At 47.1% G+C, this 20,154-nt stretch overlaps 1 protein-coding gene across 9 annotated transcripts in view; it reads left to right on the forward strand.

The window, feature by feature from the left end:
- Positions 1-20,154, forward strand: part of SMARCA2 (SWI/SNF related, matrix associated, actin dependent regulator of chromatin, subfamily a, member 2) — a 179,600-nt gene that overhangs the window by 139,711 nt on the left and 19,735 nt on the right. For 8 of the 9 annotated variants that reach the window (XM_046023940.1, XM_046023944.1, XM_046023941.1 and 5 more), the window contains 4 exons: positions 1,042-1,095; positions 10,366-10,471; positions 11,000-11,101; positions 14,004-14,136. In XM_046023940.1, the coding sequence (XP_045879896.1) occupies positions 1,042-1,095; positions 10,366-10,471; positions 11,000-11,101; positions 14,004-14,136 (395 nt within the window). The remainder of the gene's footprint in view (positions 1-1,041; positions 1,096-10,365; positions 10,472-10,999; positions 11,102-14,003; positions 14,137-20,154) is intronic. The other variant, XM_046023947.1, reaches the window with a different exon arrangement.

Genomic DNA, 20,154 nt, shown 5'->3' on the forward strand with positions numbered 1-20,154 from the left:
TCTAGTTTCTTAGCACAGGAAAGGTGGTGGTCCGCAATCCACCTCGATGAGCTTCCCACCATCATTATCCATCACGTCCCTTCCCGTTCTGCCTCTTCTTTGAGACCTTCCAGCTCGTTCTCTTTCCCACCTCTCTGCTCTCCCCGGTCTATGCTTTTCCCCTCTCTGTCGTGCCTCGAGCCCCCCGAAGAGCCAGCAGCGGCTCCGAGAAGGGATATTTCTAGGCGGCCCCACATAGGTGGTGTATGCCAGAGGGAGCTGTCCTCACCTGGAGGAAGGTCTGGACGGGAGGGCAGGTTCTGCTGCGATGTCTCACGCCTGGCAGCTGCTTGGTTAGCCGCTGCACAAAGGGACACCCGTGTAGCAGGCCCAGGATGGCTCAGGATGGCTTCTCTTGAGGCCGTGAAAGGGCCAGAGACCTCAGGTGGGGTTTCCTGGTCCTCTGCAGTGGAAGGGACTTACTTGCAAAGACTAGAGATCTGGGAGGCAGAGCCAGCCGCCTGGGTGGTGTCCTCTGGAGTGCTGTCCCTGGGCTGGCTGCTGTGACCCCGTGCACTCCAGCTCTCTGAGGTAAGTAGTATGAGCCAGGCTCGGCCAGGGACAGGCCACAGCTGCTTCCGGGAGGTCACAGCCCCCTTTGGCCCCTCCCCAGCCAATGCTGCCTGCCTTGCCCTGCTCCGGGAGCAGTGGAGGGAACCCACACCCCAACGCTCCCCCGAAATCAAGCAGGGGGAAAGGGAACCGAAGTAACAGGCTTTTGCGTGTCTAAGAGAAGCAGGACAAGCCTCAGAGACGCAAGGAAATCATTGTTTGCCCCCCACCAATTTCCGGAGAACTGTGCATTTTCTCCAAGCGTGGTTCCAGGCATAACCTCGTGTGGTCTCCTCCAAACCCCCGGAGGAGGTGAGGCAGGAGGGTGAGCGTCCGAGGCTTGGAAAAGTGAACCGCCTTCCCCCAAGGTCACCCAACGGAGGAGGAAGAGCTGGGCTGGGACTCGAACCCAGGTCTTCTGACACCGGTGTTCTTTCTACCCTACCACAGGTGTAACGTGGAGAAGGTGCCCGGTAATTCTCAGTTGGAAATAGAAGGAAACAGGTCAGGATCTGTCTCGTATGCCCTTGTCTCTGAACACAGGTATCCCTTGGCCCAGCCACAGACCGACTCCGAAGGAGCCGGAAGCACATTTCTCCGTGGGCCCCGCAACCCTCCGACCGCCCCCAATCGGGGTGGAGGGGGGCGTGGAGGTGCCGGGGGTCCCCTAAAACACCGGCAGGTCGCGGGGCTCTCGCAGGTGTCTGTGCACTCCTCCATTCGGTGTGTCCGCGCCGGCAGAGCCCGTCTTCCTCCCCGCGGGCTGCTGGGGCTCCCCGCTCCCTGAGGGCACAGCTTCTGGCTCCCACCCGCGGGGTCCCTCACCCGGGGCCACCTTGGTGTCCAGGTTTCCCGGAACAGCGCCTGCGCTGCGTGGTGCCTGGTGCGGGGCTGTCCGCGGGGGCGCGGGGAAGGGCGCACGCCCCGGGCCGGACTTCTGGGCTCCCCTGCCCCGGGTCCTGAGTGTCCTGAGCCAGTCCCTTTGACCTTCGTGTGCTTTTGCTTCTGTGGCTGGAAAATGGAAATGCTTTTCTCCGAGAGGTTTTGGGAGAAAGAGGTGCTGTTGGTGGAGTGGGAGAGGGGGATGGGCAGGATTTTCTCAGGGTGGAGCTTCTAGTCCTGCACTGAAGGTTTTTTTCTTTCAGTCAGTCAGCATGAACTTAAAACAATAGGTATCTCGTTATGACGCTCGACCATCCATATTCCATCTCTGTTGGTTGACCCAGTGACCTCCTTACAGCATCTTTCTTCCTCCCTCGTGGTAGGATCCAGTCTAGGGCCAGGAAGAAGAGGTATTACAGCTGCTTCTCTAGTGCGTTCCAGAACGAACACCCATCCCCGGTTGTGCGTGTAAGGCGATGAAAGGTGGGAGTGATCGGTGCCTCCCCATGCCTGTGTGGGGATGGGACCAGTGTGCAAGACAGTCGATTTGTTGGTAATTCCTGTGGGTGTTGAGGAAACAGCACTGAGCCCTGGAAGCCAGACCCTCTAACCCCGGTGTGTGCGCCAGACGTCAAGAATCGGGTTCCGTTTCTGCCACCAGGAGACAGAACTCTGTCTGGATTTGCATTTGGGGATCGAAACAACATATAACTCAGACTTTATTAGTTTGGCCGCTTTAAATAAGGAAGCAACTTGGTTAAACACTCCCCCTCCCCCCTCCACTGCCCCCGCCCAAAACATGGAAAGAACGCTTTAATGGTCTAAATGGTGTGATGCGGCTAAGCACCCAACCCAGTAACCAGGGCAGACATAAGCTCCTTTTCCCCCTTGTCCGTCAGAATGGTCATGTGACCATGAAAAGTGGATTAATCCCAACTTTAAAGGGTACCGTAAGCCTCCCGTGTCCTGCCTGGGCTTTCCCTGGAGGTGGTAGGGCTGCGTGTAGTTGGGACTAGATAAATACATTTCGACAGAAGACACATGGAGACTGTGATTTTTAGCAGTTCCAGGCCTTGGCATTTACCTCCGGGCTCTGGAGTCTTTCTCGTCCCTTGCTGTTCCGTGTGCTTCTCTTCTCCATATGCCTAAGTTTATGATGTGTTGTTCAGAGCTTGTATTAGGTAAGCAGAATTGAAAGTTCTTTTCATGGGTTCAGAAGCCCCGAGCACTTTGTGTGCGGGTCTCGGTGCAAGGACTGAGAACAGGGTGAAACGAATCAAGGGAAAGCCTTAACACAGAGCTGCAAGGGCTACGAAGGAAGAACGCGTGCCCAGGATGAGTGCGGTGCCTGCAGGGAGGACGGGGGGCCGGCCGGGGTCTGTGAAGGCACTGGACATCGGGTCTGCTCGTGCACAGAGTGGGGATCCCCAAGTAGACCGCAGGGGTGGGGGACAAGGCAGAGGCCTCGGTCCCCTGTGCATGGGCCACCATGGTGATAGGGAAAAGCAGGACCCTCTAGCGACCGTCTGGATCCCAATAGGACTGGACCCTGCAGGGTCAGGGAAGGGGCCAAAGTGTGGGACAGGGCGGTGGGTGTGAGCACAGAGGTGACTTCTCAGACGTGTGACTGACAAGACGCAGAGCAGACTGGATGTGAGAGGGGGACCTACAGATCGCCCTGGGGTCTCTGGTAGGTGAATGTTGTGCCACCCACGGGAACGTGGGGGGAAGGACGGGTGGCGTGTGGGGGTCCCACCTGTGGAGAGTGTGCGTGCTCAGCTCCCCTGCCCAGAGTCCTCCCTCCCGGAAAATCCGATTTCTCTCCGTGGCTATAAATGGCCCTTGCTGTTGTGATTATGTTGCTAGTATTGACTATCCCTTCAGGACTAGCCAAGAAGCTCTTTTAGACGAAATTTATTTTTAGCAATGTTGGCACCAGACATAGTTCTCTCTTTAAATAGGGGAGGGAGGCTAGGACTGTGGATCTGGGGCCCAAGCCCTTTGGCATCTAGTAGCTCTAATTAGATGTGAAAGACGTTGTCACGAACTAGGACACACTTGGAGGTGAAGAGCCTTGCTTCCTGCATTGGATACTTGGGGCTCAGCCTCCTCTTCTAGAGCCGTAGCCTGGTGAGCTTGTAGCCTCCTGCATTGTCTAAAATGGTGCTCCCTGGACTGGGGTCCTCAAATTCCTGTCCCATAGCTTCTTGGAGACCCCCTGGGGCAGTGAGAGGCTCTGAGAAGTCTGACCGAAAGTCCCCTATCGGGCTTCTTTCCACCTAGTGTATCCCAAACTGACAAAACCCCCTTTCCCAGGGAAGCCCATTGAAAATTGATTAAGCTTGTGTTCCTTGGAGCACACTTTGGGAAAGGCCAAACTGGAGCGCAGGAGCTGCATTTCGTCCAGGGAGAATTTGCTCGGAGAAATGTGGATTTCAGAACTTTGTTTTTCCTTCCTGACAAATACTGGTACTTGTCGCATGTTTAGGCAAAGCAGCCGCTTGGACTCCTGGCCACTTGGCACTCAGTTTACAATGCTCGGCCGGTTATCCCCACACAGAGCAGGTGGGCAGCCCACAGATAAACCTAGCCTCTCTGCCTTGCAAGGCGCGGAAGGCCTCCAGAGGCTTCCAGGGTCCGTCTGGCCCGGAAGGGCAGGGTGTCTGCCTCTCCGAGCTGCAGGCCGGTACCAGCGTCCGTGACCTCTCTCTGAGGGAGAAGGATGAGGAGCCCCAGCGGGAGTAACAAGGCAGAGTTTCTTACGGGCCGATAAAACCGTCTTTAAAGCCACTCTACAAGCATTGTCATAAAAAACGGATTGCTCTGAAAGACGGCAGTTACCGGGCATGTATGTTCTTGCATATTCATGGGGGGGGGGAATCTGCTTCCTCACGTAGAATCACATGCCCTACACCTTCCTTAGGAATTTGCTAGAATAACCACTTGGAGCAGCCCTCTGGTGCCCCCGGTAGCCCACCCCTCTGGCAAAGTGACGTGTGGGACTTGAGGCTTGGGTGGGGAGCGTTTGATTTTCCTTGCCTGCAAGAGTTTTGTGCTTTTGAGTTGGGCCAAAAGCTTTGACGAGTTTTTACTATTGCAAAGCAGAGACACACAGGGTCAGATCCAAGGATAAAATACTCAGGGGAAGGGAAGGTGGGTCCTTGCCTTTTGAAAGGAAGACATTGTTTGGGCCCCTGTCCCACTCTTTCAGAGGACATAAACGGGTGAAGAAGCTGTCCAAGGTCACAGCTGGACAGGTGGGCGGTTAGGATTCGATACTTCTACCTGCTCTTAGGAAATGTCAAGTGAGAAAAAGAGGGGAAGCAACCAGACATCCTGGGTCAGTATTTCTGAGTCAAGTGATAGGTACTACATCTCCAAGCTTCCTCAAAATGCTTGTCTAAGCAAAGAAATCGTATTCTCGGAATCCCACGTCCTGCCAAGCACCTTTGATTTGTAGTAGAAAGTTCAGGGAGAGAAACCTGAAGAAATAAATGGGAACTTAACAGTATAGTAGATTCCGAGGGGTGTGATACATGATAAATTGTATACGATTATTCTCTTCTATGATTCTATTTATTTGTCTTTATTATAGTAGAATTAAAAGGTGCCAGTTGGTGAAATGTGCTATTTATGGTGATATAAATAAAAGGTGGTCATATACCCCTTAGATAGCATTTCCCCAGAAAAAATTAGATGAGGTTTTTGACTTAAAGCATGTTGTCAAAGAAGGTAACCCAGGAGAAGTGTGTGAGACCGACTTTATTTATGGATAATGATACGGTTCCAAATTACACTAGCGTGTAAATTCTCATTCTGTTGAATCCAAGTACATTGTTGGGAGTGTTTATGTATGCTCTGGTGGATCTCCTTGTGGTCCTGAGTTGGTGACTTTTTCAAAACCTAGCTGAAGTTGGACTGCATTTACAGTCGGACCCCCTGTGTCCTTTATGTATTTATTTTTACCGAAGGTCCCAACAAGGCTTTCTCCCTTCCTCAAGGCATCCCCTTCAAATGCATCATTTCAGACCCTCTAGCATTCTGTCGTCCTTTCCCCAGCAAACGTCCTGGCTGGTTTGCATTAGCTATTCTAGATAACGCTGTGATGAACATCATGTGTGTATGTCTGTGTCTGTTGTATGGACATGCTTATGTTACATACGTGTATTATCAGCCTAGAGAAGATCACCCAAAACAAGCGCGCAGCCAGGCATCCCCGTATCTAAGACTCTCCGTAAAGCCTTGCTGCTTTTCTCACTGAGCTCAGTGAGCCTTCTATCGACTGCGGACGCCAGGGCGCTTACCTTGCCTTAACCTGATGTGACCTGATTTTTGTTGCTACCTCGGGCGCATCCTGTATCTGCAATCCTGACGCGCCCCCCGGGGTGATTTTTACCCGCTTCCCACTTCCACGGCCAAAAGCACGTCTGCACCCACTGTGTTCTGTTCTGCCGTAACCTCCCGTATTCTTCAGCTCTCCAAGCTTGTTAGGAATTACCGATCCGTACTCAGGAAGACCCAGGTGAGAGATCTCAGTCGTGAACACGGAGGGCAGGTGCTCCTCACACCTGTTGCCGTCCTGGCTCGGGTGTCTGGGGGCTCTCCGGGGAAGTGGGGTGCTGCTGTGTTTGCGGCGCATTTGAGGTGCACGGGAATCTGACCCTGAAAAGCGATGGCATGCTTTGACCGCTGCCCTCCAATGTTGAGCCAATTTTTTAAAGTTTTCATCCCGAAAAGATTTTCCTGTGTGTGATTCCTTTAGGATGGTAGTAACCTTTTTGATGTTTTGGTGAAATCCTTCCAAGTGGATATTCCAAATCATGACATGATTTTTCTTTTTTTATGGTGGCAAGATAGGTTTTGTTTAGTTAATAAGTGTAAACATGTGGCAATTTCAGTGCTAGCTAAATTCTCTTTTTTCAGGGGTCTCCCTTGTCCATGCTTGTCAACAGATCAGCCTAGGCAGGTAAAAAGAAAACCATAAGACAGAAAAAAAAAAAAAAAGCCCAGAAACAAAAACCAAAAAACCTCTTGCCTAATACCTTATCTTCTTGGTTTGGGTTTATAGGGGAGGAAGAATAGCCAGCATTTTAAAGGAGTAGGTCTCTTAGCGAGCATTTCCCATCTTCTGCCATGCCTAAAATGTAATTAGAGGGAAAACTGATGTTTATGTCGCGCTCATTGTGTATGCAGTCATCATTTTAGAATCCCAGGACTACAGATGTGAAAGTTGCATCCTTTGGTTTGCAGAAGTAAGGGAGAGAAGTGGGTTCCCGAGTGAAGCCGAGCAGAGGAAGCCTCGTGTGTGCGTGCGTACCCATGTGTACGCGGCACTGTTCGTGCGGTCCGCAGTGGCGTATTCCAAACCACATGCCCACAGTAGCACGGGGGCCCTTCTGTCTCGGACACCCTGACACTGGGGCCGTGTGTCCCTGTGCCCATTCACCTCTGGGGGGGGGACCCCCAGGCTGGTGGCCCACCAGCATCTGGAAACTCTGGGAAGGTGCACAGTGTTATTTTAGATTTTAGGTTACACTCCTCCCCTCCTCCCGGGCTGTTCCAATCAGGCCCACAGTTCCTCTTCGGCGATCGATCGCTGTGCGAAATAGATCTGAAGTCACGGACCATCAGTGGAATCCTTTCTTCCGTGGAGGGGAGTGGGTATCCTTTCTGTCATGGGAAGCGCACTCCTCCAGTGAATAATTTCTACTTCTAGGCCTTAAATTGTACAGAATGACATAATGGAAAAATACCTGGAGTGGGGGGGGGGGGGGGTTTGAGCATTTCAACAGAAACAGAACACCTTCTGCAAACCATCGTACAGTTAGTCCATTGTTCTGGACTTAAAAAACTTTCCAGCACTGCAAAAAAAGAAAAGGTATCTTGAAAAAACTTTACTCAGCTTAAGTTTGAAAAATGCCAAGAATTCAAAACTCTTTCAGGCTATTTTACTTCCTTTTTAATTTTTTTTTTAACCTTTAATGTAGGGAAAAAAATAAGTTACTGTAGTGATCTGTCAGCAAGGGGTTCTCCTAACTTGATGCTTGCTCGCTTGCTTTGAGGGAAAGAGAACCTGCACAAGTTGAGGGCAGGAGGTGGGGAGGGGGAGAAGCAGACTCCCCACTGAATAGGAGCCCAACCGGGGCTCAATCCCAGGATCCTGGGGTCATGACATGAGCTGAAGGCAGACGCTTAACCAACTGAGCCACCCATACGCCCCTACCTCGTGGCATTCTATAGGTCACATAAAGCCGGTTGTCCTCCTGACATTCCTGCCCAAGCTGGTCATCAGAACCACGACCTCCAACAGGGAGGGGGACGCTTTTGTCCACATATAAGATGTTCCCACCCTCTTTGGAAAAGAGCAGAAGGAAAAAAAAAAAAAGAAAGCATGTACATAGAAGAATTAAGCTGTGGGCAGGGGTAGGTACCAAGGGTTAGTTTGATAGTAAGAATTTCTTCCCGTTTCCATGGAGAATGGCTTCTTGAAGTATGTGTGACTGGAGGCATGGAGACTGGGGATGAGTAACCAAATGGAGTCAACCACGGTCTTCACGGGCGCAGGAGAAAGAGGCCGTCCTGGCGAGAAGAGTCAGGTCCTCAATACAGACTGGGTTTGCAGGGAATGAGCAGGAGAGGGCCTGGAAAGCCAGACTGAGATGACTGTGTGATGATCGCACCAACAAACCACAAGAGGTCTTTTTCCAGTCGCTTCCGGGTCTTGTGTTTGCCCCTGTAACTCTGTCCTCAGGGAGACGGAAGATAGGAAGTAGGACAGGAACACGGAGTCAAGTGAACCTTAACTTTTTAAACAGTATCAAAATTTGGTCTTATTTTCTGAGTCCCAGAACGTTCAGCTCTCTCCTTTAAGAGCACAGATCATTCTAGACCTGTCTTGTCACAGGGTCTAGAATTCCCACAACCCGACTAAGGGCAGGGACATCAGACCAAGATTGTTTTGGCCATGCTGTCCCCCCCCTCATCCCCCCCGATTCGAAAGTGCTTTATCACATTCCTTGTGCAAACGGCTTATTTCTTATGTCACCAGTAGTACAGTTGAAACCGAGAGTCTGTCCATCACAGGTGTGCAGAGCACAGATGTCCTTGTAATCCGTCAATAGAAAAATGACACCATCTGTTGGCAATGTACAAAATGACAGCGTAAAGATGTCACTGAGGGTCAGGTGTTCAGTCCGAGATTACAAAGGGGTCTGACTTCCTGAGTGTGGAGAAGACACGGATAGCAATAGAAAAACCGATACCTATAAATTGCCTTTCAGAGACTCCTTTTCAAACAGGTAAAACGTTTGTGTGTATAAATCTCAGAATGGGACGAAAAGAGACCCACTAGGAATTGTGGGCCCCTAGTGAAGGGGACAGTAAATACAGCAGCTGTCGTCACACGCTCTCTGGTGTCATGGATGGAGGAACAAACGCATGTGTCAGCCTGAGAACGGGGGTTGGGGTGGCTGTAGGGTGGGAGGCCCCCCTTGGTACGTCCCACGATAACCCGAAAATCCAGTTCCCTCGTAAACGGCAGCCTTCTTCAACCCCTCGCGTGTGCCCCCGATTTTCGTATTCATGAGGCTCCTATATGTCTTAAAAAAATAAAACAAAGCCGAGACCCAGCCTAATAGAAAAACTCGCCCATTCCTTTGACAGAGGATTTTCGGTTAATTTATGCAGGCCCCTATGCTCTTTAGCATTTCCCCCACTGGTTGCTAAGCAACCGCTTGAGTTACTGCGCATGCCTTTTTTATGATAACTGTCATTATGAATATTTTTTAATGATACAACTGGGACCATGGATTAAAAGAGCATATTGTCCCTCATTCTTCGGCACGGCTTCTAGCGTGCTTGCACACTCCTGGACTCAACCTTCTGGAATTTACACGGCAGTGACGTATGTTTATTTATCTGGTAGGTCTGCCTCCACAAAGGAAGTAGAGACAGCCTCGTAAGGGAAGCGAGATTTTTGTGAAAAATGACTCCAGCCTGCCTCACGAGCTGCCCCATTGATCTGGAGAGGCCGAGTCAGACGTTAGACTCTTGAACCGAAATTATGAGTTTTTTTGTTCCTGTAACCATGCCTGCTTCCAGTGCTATAAGTGATGTTAAAAGCTCACAGTGCATTAGAGACTGGTTTTCAAAGTTATAAATTGTGAAGCATTTGTTGCTATTAAATTTGCTTTCAAATAAAGCAATCATGGATTTCAGAGAGGGTACCGCACTCATCCCAGACACGCAAAGCGCCCACGCTTGCTACAGAGGTCAGGTTCTTCCTGCCCAAGGGGCTCCGTGCGCACACGAGTGCAGTTAGGCGACCAGAGGTGGTTCCTCTGGCAAATACTAATAAAGGTATGTGTGGTTCACAGTGTGTAAAATACTCTGGAAGGAAGAAGACAGAGAAGAAAGACACACAAAGGCTTTTCATCTGAGTTTCCGGAGTATATTCTAACATACTATGCTCTAAGTAGACAGGGAGTTTGAGACAAAGGAGTATGGAAATAAAGCCATTGTGGACTTTTTTTTTTTTTTTTTAACCAATTCAATTATATTCATTTAAAAATGGAATTGTTGGTTGAATAGGACATTTTGAAGACTTCTATCAAAAAGCAGAGCCGCGTTCACTCTGAAGGAGGAACTCACAGCGGACCTGCCATGTCCTGTGTATGACAGAAGGGGGGATCTAATGGCATTTTAATGTGATTCTGGAGTGAGCTCAAGGAGCACGCATCTCCAGTCCGGTCGTGGGATTTTTTTCTTGATTTAAAGGGCCCCCACGTCCACAGGCACGGGGTGCTGTTTGCTTTTTGGGCATTTTCTGAATCAAACTCTTTCCTCGGTCGCATGTGATCGGATCTGTGTCTGTTTGTCTCTCCCACCCTACAGTTCAGGGCGGCAGCTCAGTGAAGTCTTCATTCAGTTACCTTCAAGGAAAGAATTGCCAGAATATTATGAATTAATTAGGAAGCCGGTGGATTTCAAAAAAATAAAGGTAGATATTTTGTTTACGCACTTTACAAAAAAGAAGGGCGAAGCCCTTGAAATGATGACAGTGAGAAGTGGGCAGCGGCATCCTTATCTGAGCACCACGGACGGCCCCCCCGTAAACCACTCCCCCCCCCCAAAATCTAGGGCTTGTCACCAAAATGGCGGAGAGATGCTTGGGCCTTTCCGTGTATTTTGTTGAATTGCGTGGAGAGCTCCTGCCGTATTATGTTGCATTTTATTTAAGATGTTTCAGACTCCTCCCCCGACCCTTTTGCTGTTTTTATGTCGCATCCTGTACTGCTCCTTCCCCCTTACAAGAAGGGACACCTGTGGGAGGGTGGTCTCTCTGACTGGCGCCCCCTGGAGGAGTTGTTCACTCCCACATCCCCAGCAGGGCTGTCTGCTGTGAAGACAAAGGGAAAATCAAATCAGGCTTTTTTTTTTTTTGACCAAGTAATGATTGTTTGCTCCCCCCTACCCCCGCCTTTCTTCTTCCTCTGCTTTCCTCTCTTTTATCCGAAATTTGCTTTAGGAAAGAATTCGTAATCACAAGTACCGGAGCCTGGGTGACCTGGAGAAAGACGTCATGCTTCTCTGCCACAACGCTCAGACCTTCAACTTGGAAGGATCCCAGGTGCGTCTTCAGTTTTCTGAAAAACGCGGACGCGTACCTGTGCTCCTGTGTTTTTAAGTGGTAGATTTCATTTTTCTGCTGTTTGAATCATTGCTGCTCCCCCCGGGTGGAAATCAAAAATGAGAAGTAAAAACGTACATCCTAAGCTAGTATGTAAGTGAGTTGAGGCTTGGGCACTCTGAGATTAAGGCCAGCCTCATTGTACCACAGGTGCGGTAGTTCCTGCTTGTGCTTCCCTTCAAGGCTTGGCTTCTAATTAGAGGAGGAATTCCAGGAAATCACTTAGTGAATGCTTAAAGGCTAGAGGTACAGTTTCTGCTTTGTCAAGACTGTGTATTTGATTATATTCACCTTCATTTTTCTGACCGCAACCTTGCATCAGGGAGTGAAACTACTGTGATTTAAGAGGAAAAAAAAGTGAAACTACTGTGATTTAAGGGGAAAAAAAAAAACCTAGAGAAAAAAGAACCACGGTCTCTAATTGCTTACAGAAAATGCTTATCAAGCCAACTGCATAAAGAACTCCCCTTGTCTGCTGTGTGTGAGTAAGTGACAGTCGATGAGAATAACGAGGGAGGATCCCCTCACTTTAATTACCCCTCAGTTCCGCTTCCCTTGTGTAGGTGCCCCTTTTGTCCTGTCTGCATTTCCAGCCCAGTGCTCTTGTGTCATGGGGAAGGAAGGTGAGGTCCGTGTGTCTGCGGCCCCGTGTCCCTGTCAAGCCAGCACTAAGTTCCTTAGGCTTCTCTCCGGATCTTGCTTTTTCCACCCTCATGGCCATTCCAGTCGTGAAACTGGAGAACATGAGAATCCTTGCATGGACCTTTTCTGAAAAGACAGTACATTTCTGGGTTCACGGTGGTGTCCTCTACCCTACCGTGGCCTCACCCATGCTGCAGCCTCCCTGTCTGCCCGCACCCCGTCTCACACATGAAATAGAGTCAGAAGTGGCTTCTTGACTAGCTCCCTTCTCCATCCTGGGGACTAGTTGCTCGCTCGCTCTCTCTCTCTCCCTCTCTCTCACACGGCCTTCCCTGCCCTCCCATCTACCACCCACTGTGTGGTAGGTTCCAGAATGAATTTCGTCTCCCTAGGCTGCTTTCCAAAGTCACACCCTACTCTCGTGCTGTAGCCTCCTTTTCCTGCTGCTTCTCCCCCTGAACACTTGGTTTCTAATCACATTGGCCCCGTGACCATTTGCTGCCCCGGATATGCATGCTGGTGCGAGCAATAGGACAGAGAGAGCCTGCGTACTTCTTCTACGGCCACCAGACAGCAACATCTTGCCCAACACAGTCCACGGTCACGGCCAGAAAATTGACCTTGGCACAATGCCAGATGCATACACTTGGTCTCCTTCCCTAGAAAGCCCCCCTCCTTCCTCAGCCCTGATGGACTCCTCCTCACCTGCTCCTATCCAGCTGAATTCTCATTTCTGACAGATTCTGCCCCCACGGCCCCATCCCAGGACCCCTCCCTAACCTCTGTCCCCTGCGCACTCTGTCCCATGGTGCTCGCTCCAGGGTGTCCCGTCACCTTCCTGAGCTTGTGGCTCCTCTTTCCAATAAAGGACTGTTCTACGGCCAGGGCCATTGTTGCCCATGGTTTTTTATTTGCTGAAACACCTAAAATGTATCCTCTTCACCATTTTTAAGGGTACAGTTCAGTATTATGTTCTCTTTATTGCCCAACAGATTTCCAGAATGCTTTCATCTGATAAAGCTGAAACTCTCTACCCGAGAAAGACCTCCCCATTGACCCCTCCCCATCCCCCCCCGCCCCCCGCCTGGCACCCTGCTCTGGTCCCTGGGAACCTATGAATTTGACCAGCTCAGATACCTCACAGAAGTGACGACAGTATTTGTCGTCTTGTGACTGGCTTCTGTTACTCAGCATCCTGTCCTCAAGGTTCAACCTTGTGGTATCAGGTGGAAGGATTTCTCCTTTTTTAAGGCTGAAGAATTCATTTTCTGTATATACTGCGTTTTGTTCCTGCATCTAGTGGACCCTGGGTTTGCTTGCACTCTTGGCCCTTCAGAGACACGGGTGTGCAAATCTCCCTTCGCAACCTCGAGCTTGGCTCTTTTGTGTGTGTACCCAGAGGCGGGATTGCAGGATCATGTGGCACTTCTGTTTTTAATTTCTTGAGAGAAGGGACCATTTTGGAACTTCAGATCTTAGCAGCTCTGCAGAGCTGTGCTCAAGTGTCTGCGGACACGAAAAGGAAAGTATTGCCTGGAGTAGTAACAGCCTGTGCTGATAAAGCAATGATAAAGACGAGCCTCCATTTTGTTAGGACTTTTGCATGTTGAAGGAGGTCACTTTACCATCGTTTTGGATAGAACAACTCGAATAAGAAATGCAGTTTGTTTATTTTTTAAGATTTTATTCATTTATTTGCCAGAGATCACAAGCAGGCAGAGAGGCAGGCGGGGCGGGGGGGAGAAGCAGGCTCCCCGCTGAGCAGAGAGCCCAACATGGGGTTCGATGCCAGGACCCCACGATCACGACCCAAGCCGAAGGCAGAGGCTTTAACCCACTGAGCCACCCAGGCGCCCCAGAAATGCAGTTTTTAAAACACTCTTTTTGTTGTCAAAAATGAGAGGATATCTTACAGAAGCCAACCCTTCCTTAAGTATTTGTACCCATGCACGTGGGCACACACACACACACACACACACACACACACAGACACACACACACACAAATTATTTCAACCACAAATGGGCGTTTTTTCCAGAAGAATCCGTGTGTCAGTATTTGAGCTCAGCGTTTTCCTGTTGGGCTGCCTGCAGGCATGAAAACTACCACTGTTTCTAGTAGACTCACGCGTCACAAAGCAGTCAGGAGGATCTTGGGTCTCAGCTTGTGGTTTGTAACCGGTACCACTATGACCCTCTAGATCTACGAAGACTCGATCGTCTTACAATCCGTGTTTAAGAGTGCTCGGCAGAAAATCGCCAAAGAGGAAGAGAGTGAGGACGACAGCAATGACGAGGAGGAGGAGGAGGAGGAGGAAGAGTCCGAGTCAGAGGGTAAGCCCAGGCCTTTGCTCCCTCTGCTGATCTGTCCTTTGCCACCTACGTCGCCGGTTCCCTAGGGGCTAACAAAACAGACTTTCCAGCCCCGCAGATCTGGATTCCGTTCCTTGGTCTCCCTTGTCCTTGCTGGGCAACCTCAGGCCAGGTAGGTAACCCTGCTCAAGGTTACTTTCCTTCTCTATAAAAGCTGGGTATTAAAAATCCCCCAGGCGCGCAAGGAGCTTAGCGTTGGGCCAGCGTCCTAGCGAAGACTCAGTGAATGTTGTCTTTGAGAAGTCAGCGGAAATACATTTTCTACTCACACTGCTGTTCATACCTATCTGTTGTGTACCGTGGTGATCTTCTCCCCTGGAGGGACCGATGGAGTGTTGATCCGTGGGCGCCACCACCACAGTTTCTGATTTTGTAACCTGTGTTGGGGCTTGGGAGCATTTCTGACCTGCTCCCACGGAATCCTGAGGCTGCTGGGCCCAGGACCAAGCCCACTGGGAGAATCTGTGTCTCAGTAAATGATTGTCAAAATGGGTTGGAAACGTTGTCCTTCTTAGCCACCATGGATCAAACATGGATCCTGTCTTTAAGTTTTGGTATTTTGTTCATCGTGGATTTTTTTGGCATTAACTTTGTGTTTTTCAAATACTGCATTAGGATATTTACCAGAATTACTGAATTTTGGTGTGTTCAGAAGTTTTCTTAATTAAGTTTTTTATTTTAACGGCAGAATAGTTACCATCCAGTGTTACGTTAGTTTCAGGTGTACAATAGAGTCATTCAATAATTCTGTACATTTCTCAGTGCTTCTCAGATGAGCACTCTCCATCCCCATCACCTACTTCCCCCATCCCTCCCTCCTCCCCTCTGGTAACCCTCAGGTGGTTCTCTCTAGGTAAGGGTCTGTTTCTTGGTTTCTTTTTCCTTAGCTCATTTTTTTGGTGCCTTAAAATCTACCTATGAGTGGGATCATATGGTATTTATCTTTCTCTGACTTGTTTTTATTTTACTAACATATAATGTATTATTAGCCCCAGGGGTACGGGTCTGTGAATCATCAGTCTTACACAATTCAGAGCACTCACCATAGCACATACCCTCCCCAGTGCCCATCAGCCAGACATCCTATCCCTCCCTCCCACACCCCCCCAGCAACCCTCACTTTGTTTTCTGAAATTAAGAGACCTTAATGGTTTGTCTCCCTCCCAATCCCATCATGTTAAATATTTTTCCCTCCCTAACCCCCTATGGCCTCCCGCCCTGCCTCTCAAATTTCTCATATCAGAGAGATCATGTAATAATTGTCTTTCTCTGATTGACTTATTTCGCTCAGCATAATACCCTCTACTCCCATCCATGTTGTTGCAAATAACAGGATTTGGGGGGGTTTTTTCATGGCTGCATAGTATTCCATTATTCCATTAGTATTGCATGTGTGTGTGTGTGTGTGTGTGTGTGTGTGTGTGTGTGTGTGTGTGTGTATATGACATCCTCTTTATCCATTCATCTATTGATGGACATCTAGGTTCCTTCCATAGTTTGGCTATTGTGGATATTACTGCTATAAACATTTGGGTGCACCTGCCCTTTGGGATCACTACATTTGTATCTTTGGGGGAAATAACCAGTAGTGAGATTGCTGAGTCATAGGGTAGGTCTATTTTCAACTTTTTGAGGAACCTCCATAGTGTTTTCCAGAGTGGCTGCACCAGCATGCATTCCCACCAACAGTATAGGACGATTACCCTTTCTCCACATCCTTGCCACCATTTTAGCCATTCTGACTGGTGTGAGGTGGTATCTCATTGCAGTTTTGATTTGTATTTCCCTGATGCTGAGTGATGTTGAGCACTTTTTCATGTGTCTGTTGGCCATCTGGATGTCTTCTTTGCAGAAATGCCTGTTCATGTCTTCTGCCCATTTCTTGACTGGATTCTTTGTTCTTTGGGTGTTGAGTTTGATATGATCTTTCTAGATTTTGGATACTAAGCCTTTACTTGATATGTCATTTGCAAATATCTTCTCCCATTCTGTCAGTTGTCTTCTGGTTTTATTGACTGTTTGCTGTGCAAAAGTTTTTGATCTTGATGAAGTCCCAGTAGTTCATTTTTGCCCTTGCTTCCCTTGCTTTTGGCGATATTTCTAGGAAGAAGTTGCTGCAGCTGAGGTCGAAGAGATTGCAGCCTGTGTTCCTCTCAAAGATTTTGATGGATTTCTGTCTCACATTGAGGTCTTTCATCCATTTTGAGTCTGTTTTGTGTGTGGAAATGTCCAGTGTGTGGAAATGTTTTGTGTGTGTAAGGAAATGGTCCAGTTTCATTCTTCTGCATGTGACTGTCCAATTTTCCCAACACCATTTGTTGAAGGGACCATCTTTTTTCCACTGGACGTTCTTTCCTGCTTTGTCCAAGATTAGTTGACCATAGAGTTGAGGGTCCATGTCTGGGCTCTCTATTCTGTTCCATTGATCTATGTGTCTGTTTTTGTGCCAGTACCGTACTGTCTTGATGATGACAGCTTTGTAATAGAGCTTGAAGTCTGGAATTGGGATGCCACCAACTTTGGCTTTTTTTTTTTCAACATTCCTCTGGTTATTCAGGGTCTTTTTTGGTTCCATATAAATTTTAGGATTATGTCTTCCATTTCTTTGAAAAAAAGTTGGTGGTATTTTGATAGGGATTGCATTAAATGTGTAGATTGCTTAGGTAGCATAGGCATTTTCACAATAGTTGTTCTTCCAATCCATGAGCACAGAATGTTTTTCCATTTCTTTGTGTCTTTCTCAGTTTCTTCCATGAGTACTTTATAGTTTTCTGAGTACAGACTCTTTGCCTCTTTGGTTAGGTTTATTCCTAGGTATCTCATGGTTTTGGGTGCAATTGTGAATGGGATGGACTCCTTTATCTCTCTCTCTTCTGTCTTGCTGTTGGAGTATAGAATGCAACTGATTTCTGTGCATTGATTTTATATCCTGACACTTTACTGAATTCCTGTATGAGTTCTAGCAGATTTGGAGTGGACTCTTTTGGGTTTTCCACATAAAGTATCATGTCATCTGCAAAGTGTGAGAGTTTGCCTTCTTCTTTGCCAACTCAGATGCTTTTTATTTATTTTCATTGTCTGATTGCTGAGGCTAGGACTTGAGTACTATGTTGAATAGCAGTGGTGATAGTGGGCATCCCTACCATGTTCCTGACCTTAGGGGAATAGCTTTCAGGGGTTTATCAGTCTTACTGATTCTTTCAGAGAACCAGCTTCTAGTTTCGTTGATGTGTTCTACTGTTCTTTTGGTATCCATTTCATTGATTTCTGCTCTGATCTTTATTATTCCTTGTCTCCTTCTGGGTTTAGGTTATCTTTGCTGTTTTTTCTCCAACTTCTTTAGGTGTAGGGTTAGTTTGTGTACTTGAGACCTTTCTTGTTTCTTGAGAAAGTCCTGTATTGCTGTATACTTTCCTCTCAGGACCGCCTTTGCTGTGTCCCACAGATTTTGAACAGTTGTGTTTTCATTTTCATTTGTTTCTGTGAATTTTTAAAATTCTTCTTTAATTTCCTAGTTGACCCAGTCATTCCTTAGTAGGATGCTCTTTAGCCTCCATGTATTTGAGTTCTTAACAACTTTTCTCTTCTGGTTGAGTTCTACTTTCAAAGCATTGTGGTCTGAAAATATGCAGGGAATCCAATCTTTGGTACTGGTTGAGATCTGATTTGTGACCAGGATGTGATCTGTTCTGGAGAATGTTCCATGTGCACTAGAGAAGAATGTGTATTCTGTTGCATTGGGATGGAATGTTCTAAATATATCTTGTGATGTCCATCTGGTCCAGTGTGTCATTTAAAGCCTTTATTTCCTTGTTGATCTTTTGCTTAGATGATCTGTTCACTTCAGTGAGGGAGCTGTTAAAGTCCCCTATTACTACTGTATTATTGTTGATGTGTTTCTTTGATTTTGTTATTAATTGGTTTATATAGTTGGCTGCTCCCATGTTCAGGGCATAGATATTTAAAATTGTTAGATCTTCTTGTTTGACAGAACCTTTGAGTATGATATAGTGTCCTTCCTTATATCTTATTATAGTCTTTGGCTTGAAATCTAATTTATCTGATATAAGGATTGCCACTCCAGCTTTCTTTTGATGTCCATTAGCATGGTAAATTGTCTTCCACCCGCTAGCTTTAAATCTAGAGGTGTCTTTGGGTCTAAAATGAGTTTCTTATAGACAGCATATTGATGGGTTTTGTTTTTTTTTTAATCCATTCTGATACCCGGTGTCTTTTGACTGGGGCATTTAGCCCATTAACATTCAGGGTAACTACTGAAAGATAGGAATTTAGTGCCATCATATTACCTGTAAGGCGACTGTTACTGTATATTGTCTCTGTTCCTTTCTGGTCTGTTTCTTTTAGGCTCTCTCTTCGCTTAGAGGACCCCTTTCAATATTTCCTGTAGAGCTGGTTTGGTGTTTATAAATTCTTTTAGTTTTTGTTTGTCCTGGAAGCTTTTTATCTCTCCTATTTTCAATGACAGCCTAGCTGGATATAGTATTTGGCTGTGTATTTTTTTCATTAACTGCTCCGAAAGTATCATGCCAGTCCTTTCTGGCCTGCCAGGTGTAAGTGGATAGGTCTGCTGCCAATCTAGCATTTCTACCATTTTATGTTACAGACTTCTTGTTCTGAGCTGCTTTCAGGATTTTCTCCTTTTCAGTGAGACTTCTAAGTTTTACTATTAGATGATGGGATGTGACCTATTTTTATTGATTTTGAGGGGGATTCTCTGTGCTTCCTGGATTTTGTTGCTTGTTCCCTTCGCCAAATTAGGGAAATTCTCTACTATAATTTGCTACAATATACCTTCTGCCCCTCCCTCTCTCTTCTTCTTCTTCTGGGATTCCAATTATTCTAATATTGTTTCATCTTATGGTATCACTTAGCTCTTGAATTCTCCCCTCGTGGTCTAGTAGTTGTTTGCCTTTTCTCAGCTTCTTTATTCTCCATCATTTGGTCTTTTAAATCACTAATTCTCTCTTCTGCCTTGTTTATCCTAGCAGTTTGAGCCTCCATTTTTTATTGCATCTCATTAATAGCTTTTTCGATTTCAGCTTGGTTAGATTTTAGTTCCTTTATTTCTCCAGAATAGGTTTCTCTAATATCTTCCATGCCTTTTTTGAGCCCAGCTAGCACCTTGAGAATCGTCATTCTGAACTCTAATTCTGACATATTACTAATGTCCATATTGATTAGGTCCCTAGCCTTCGGTACTGCCTCTTATTCTCTTTTTGAGGTGAGTTTTTCTGCCTTGTCATTTTATCCAGATAAGAATAGATGAATGACAGAACGAAATACTAAAAGGGTACCAACCACCCCAGAAAAATATATACTAACCAAATTGGAAAAGACCCTAAACTGGGGGGAGAAGAAAGGAGGATAAAAAGAACAAAATATCTGTATATTAGACTGGTGAACCAAACAGAGCCACACACTTGATTTTGGCTGTATTTTGGTCTGTTAGAAGAAACTACCTCCCAAAATTTTAAAGAATAAAAAAATTATATGTAGAGACAAATAAGGGTAAACATGATGAAGGGATGGAATATGACTGTAAAGGTGAAAATTTTAAAACATTCTAAAAAAGGAATTGATAAGTGGGTTGAAAAAAGAAAAAAAGAATGTGATCAGGCTAGAGACAAGATCAAAGCCATGTGCTGGATTTAGGGTATATTTTGATCTGTTAGAAGAAACTGTATCCCAAAATTTTGAAGAAAGCAAAGCCTATACATATACCAAAAATAGGGTTAAATACAATGAAGGGATAGAATATGATTATAGCAATGAAAATGAAAAAAGATTTTTATTTTTTTTAAAGATTTTATTTATTTATTTATTTGACGGAGCGAGATCACAAGGAGGCAGAGAGGCAGGCAGAGGCGAGGGAGAAGCAGGCTCCTGGCTGAGCAGAGAGCCCAGATGTGGGGCTCCATCCCAGGACCCTGGGATCATGACCCGAGCTGAAGGCAGAGG

This window comes from Meles meles, chromosome 11 (assembly GCF_922984935.1).
Source record: "Meles meles chromosome 11, mMelMel3.1 paternal haplotype, whole genome shotgun sequence".
NCBI classification, from domain to species: Eukaryota; Metazoa; Chordata; class Mammalia; order Carnivora; family Mustelidae; genus Meles; species Meles meles.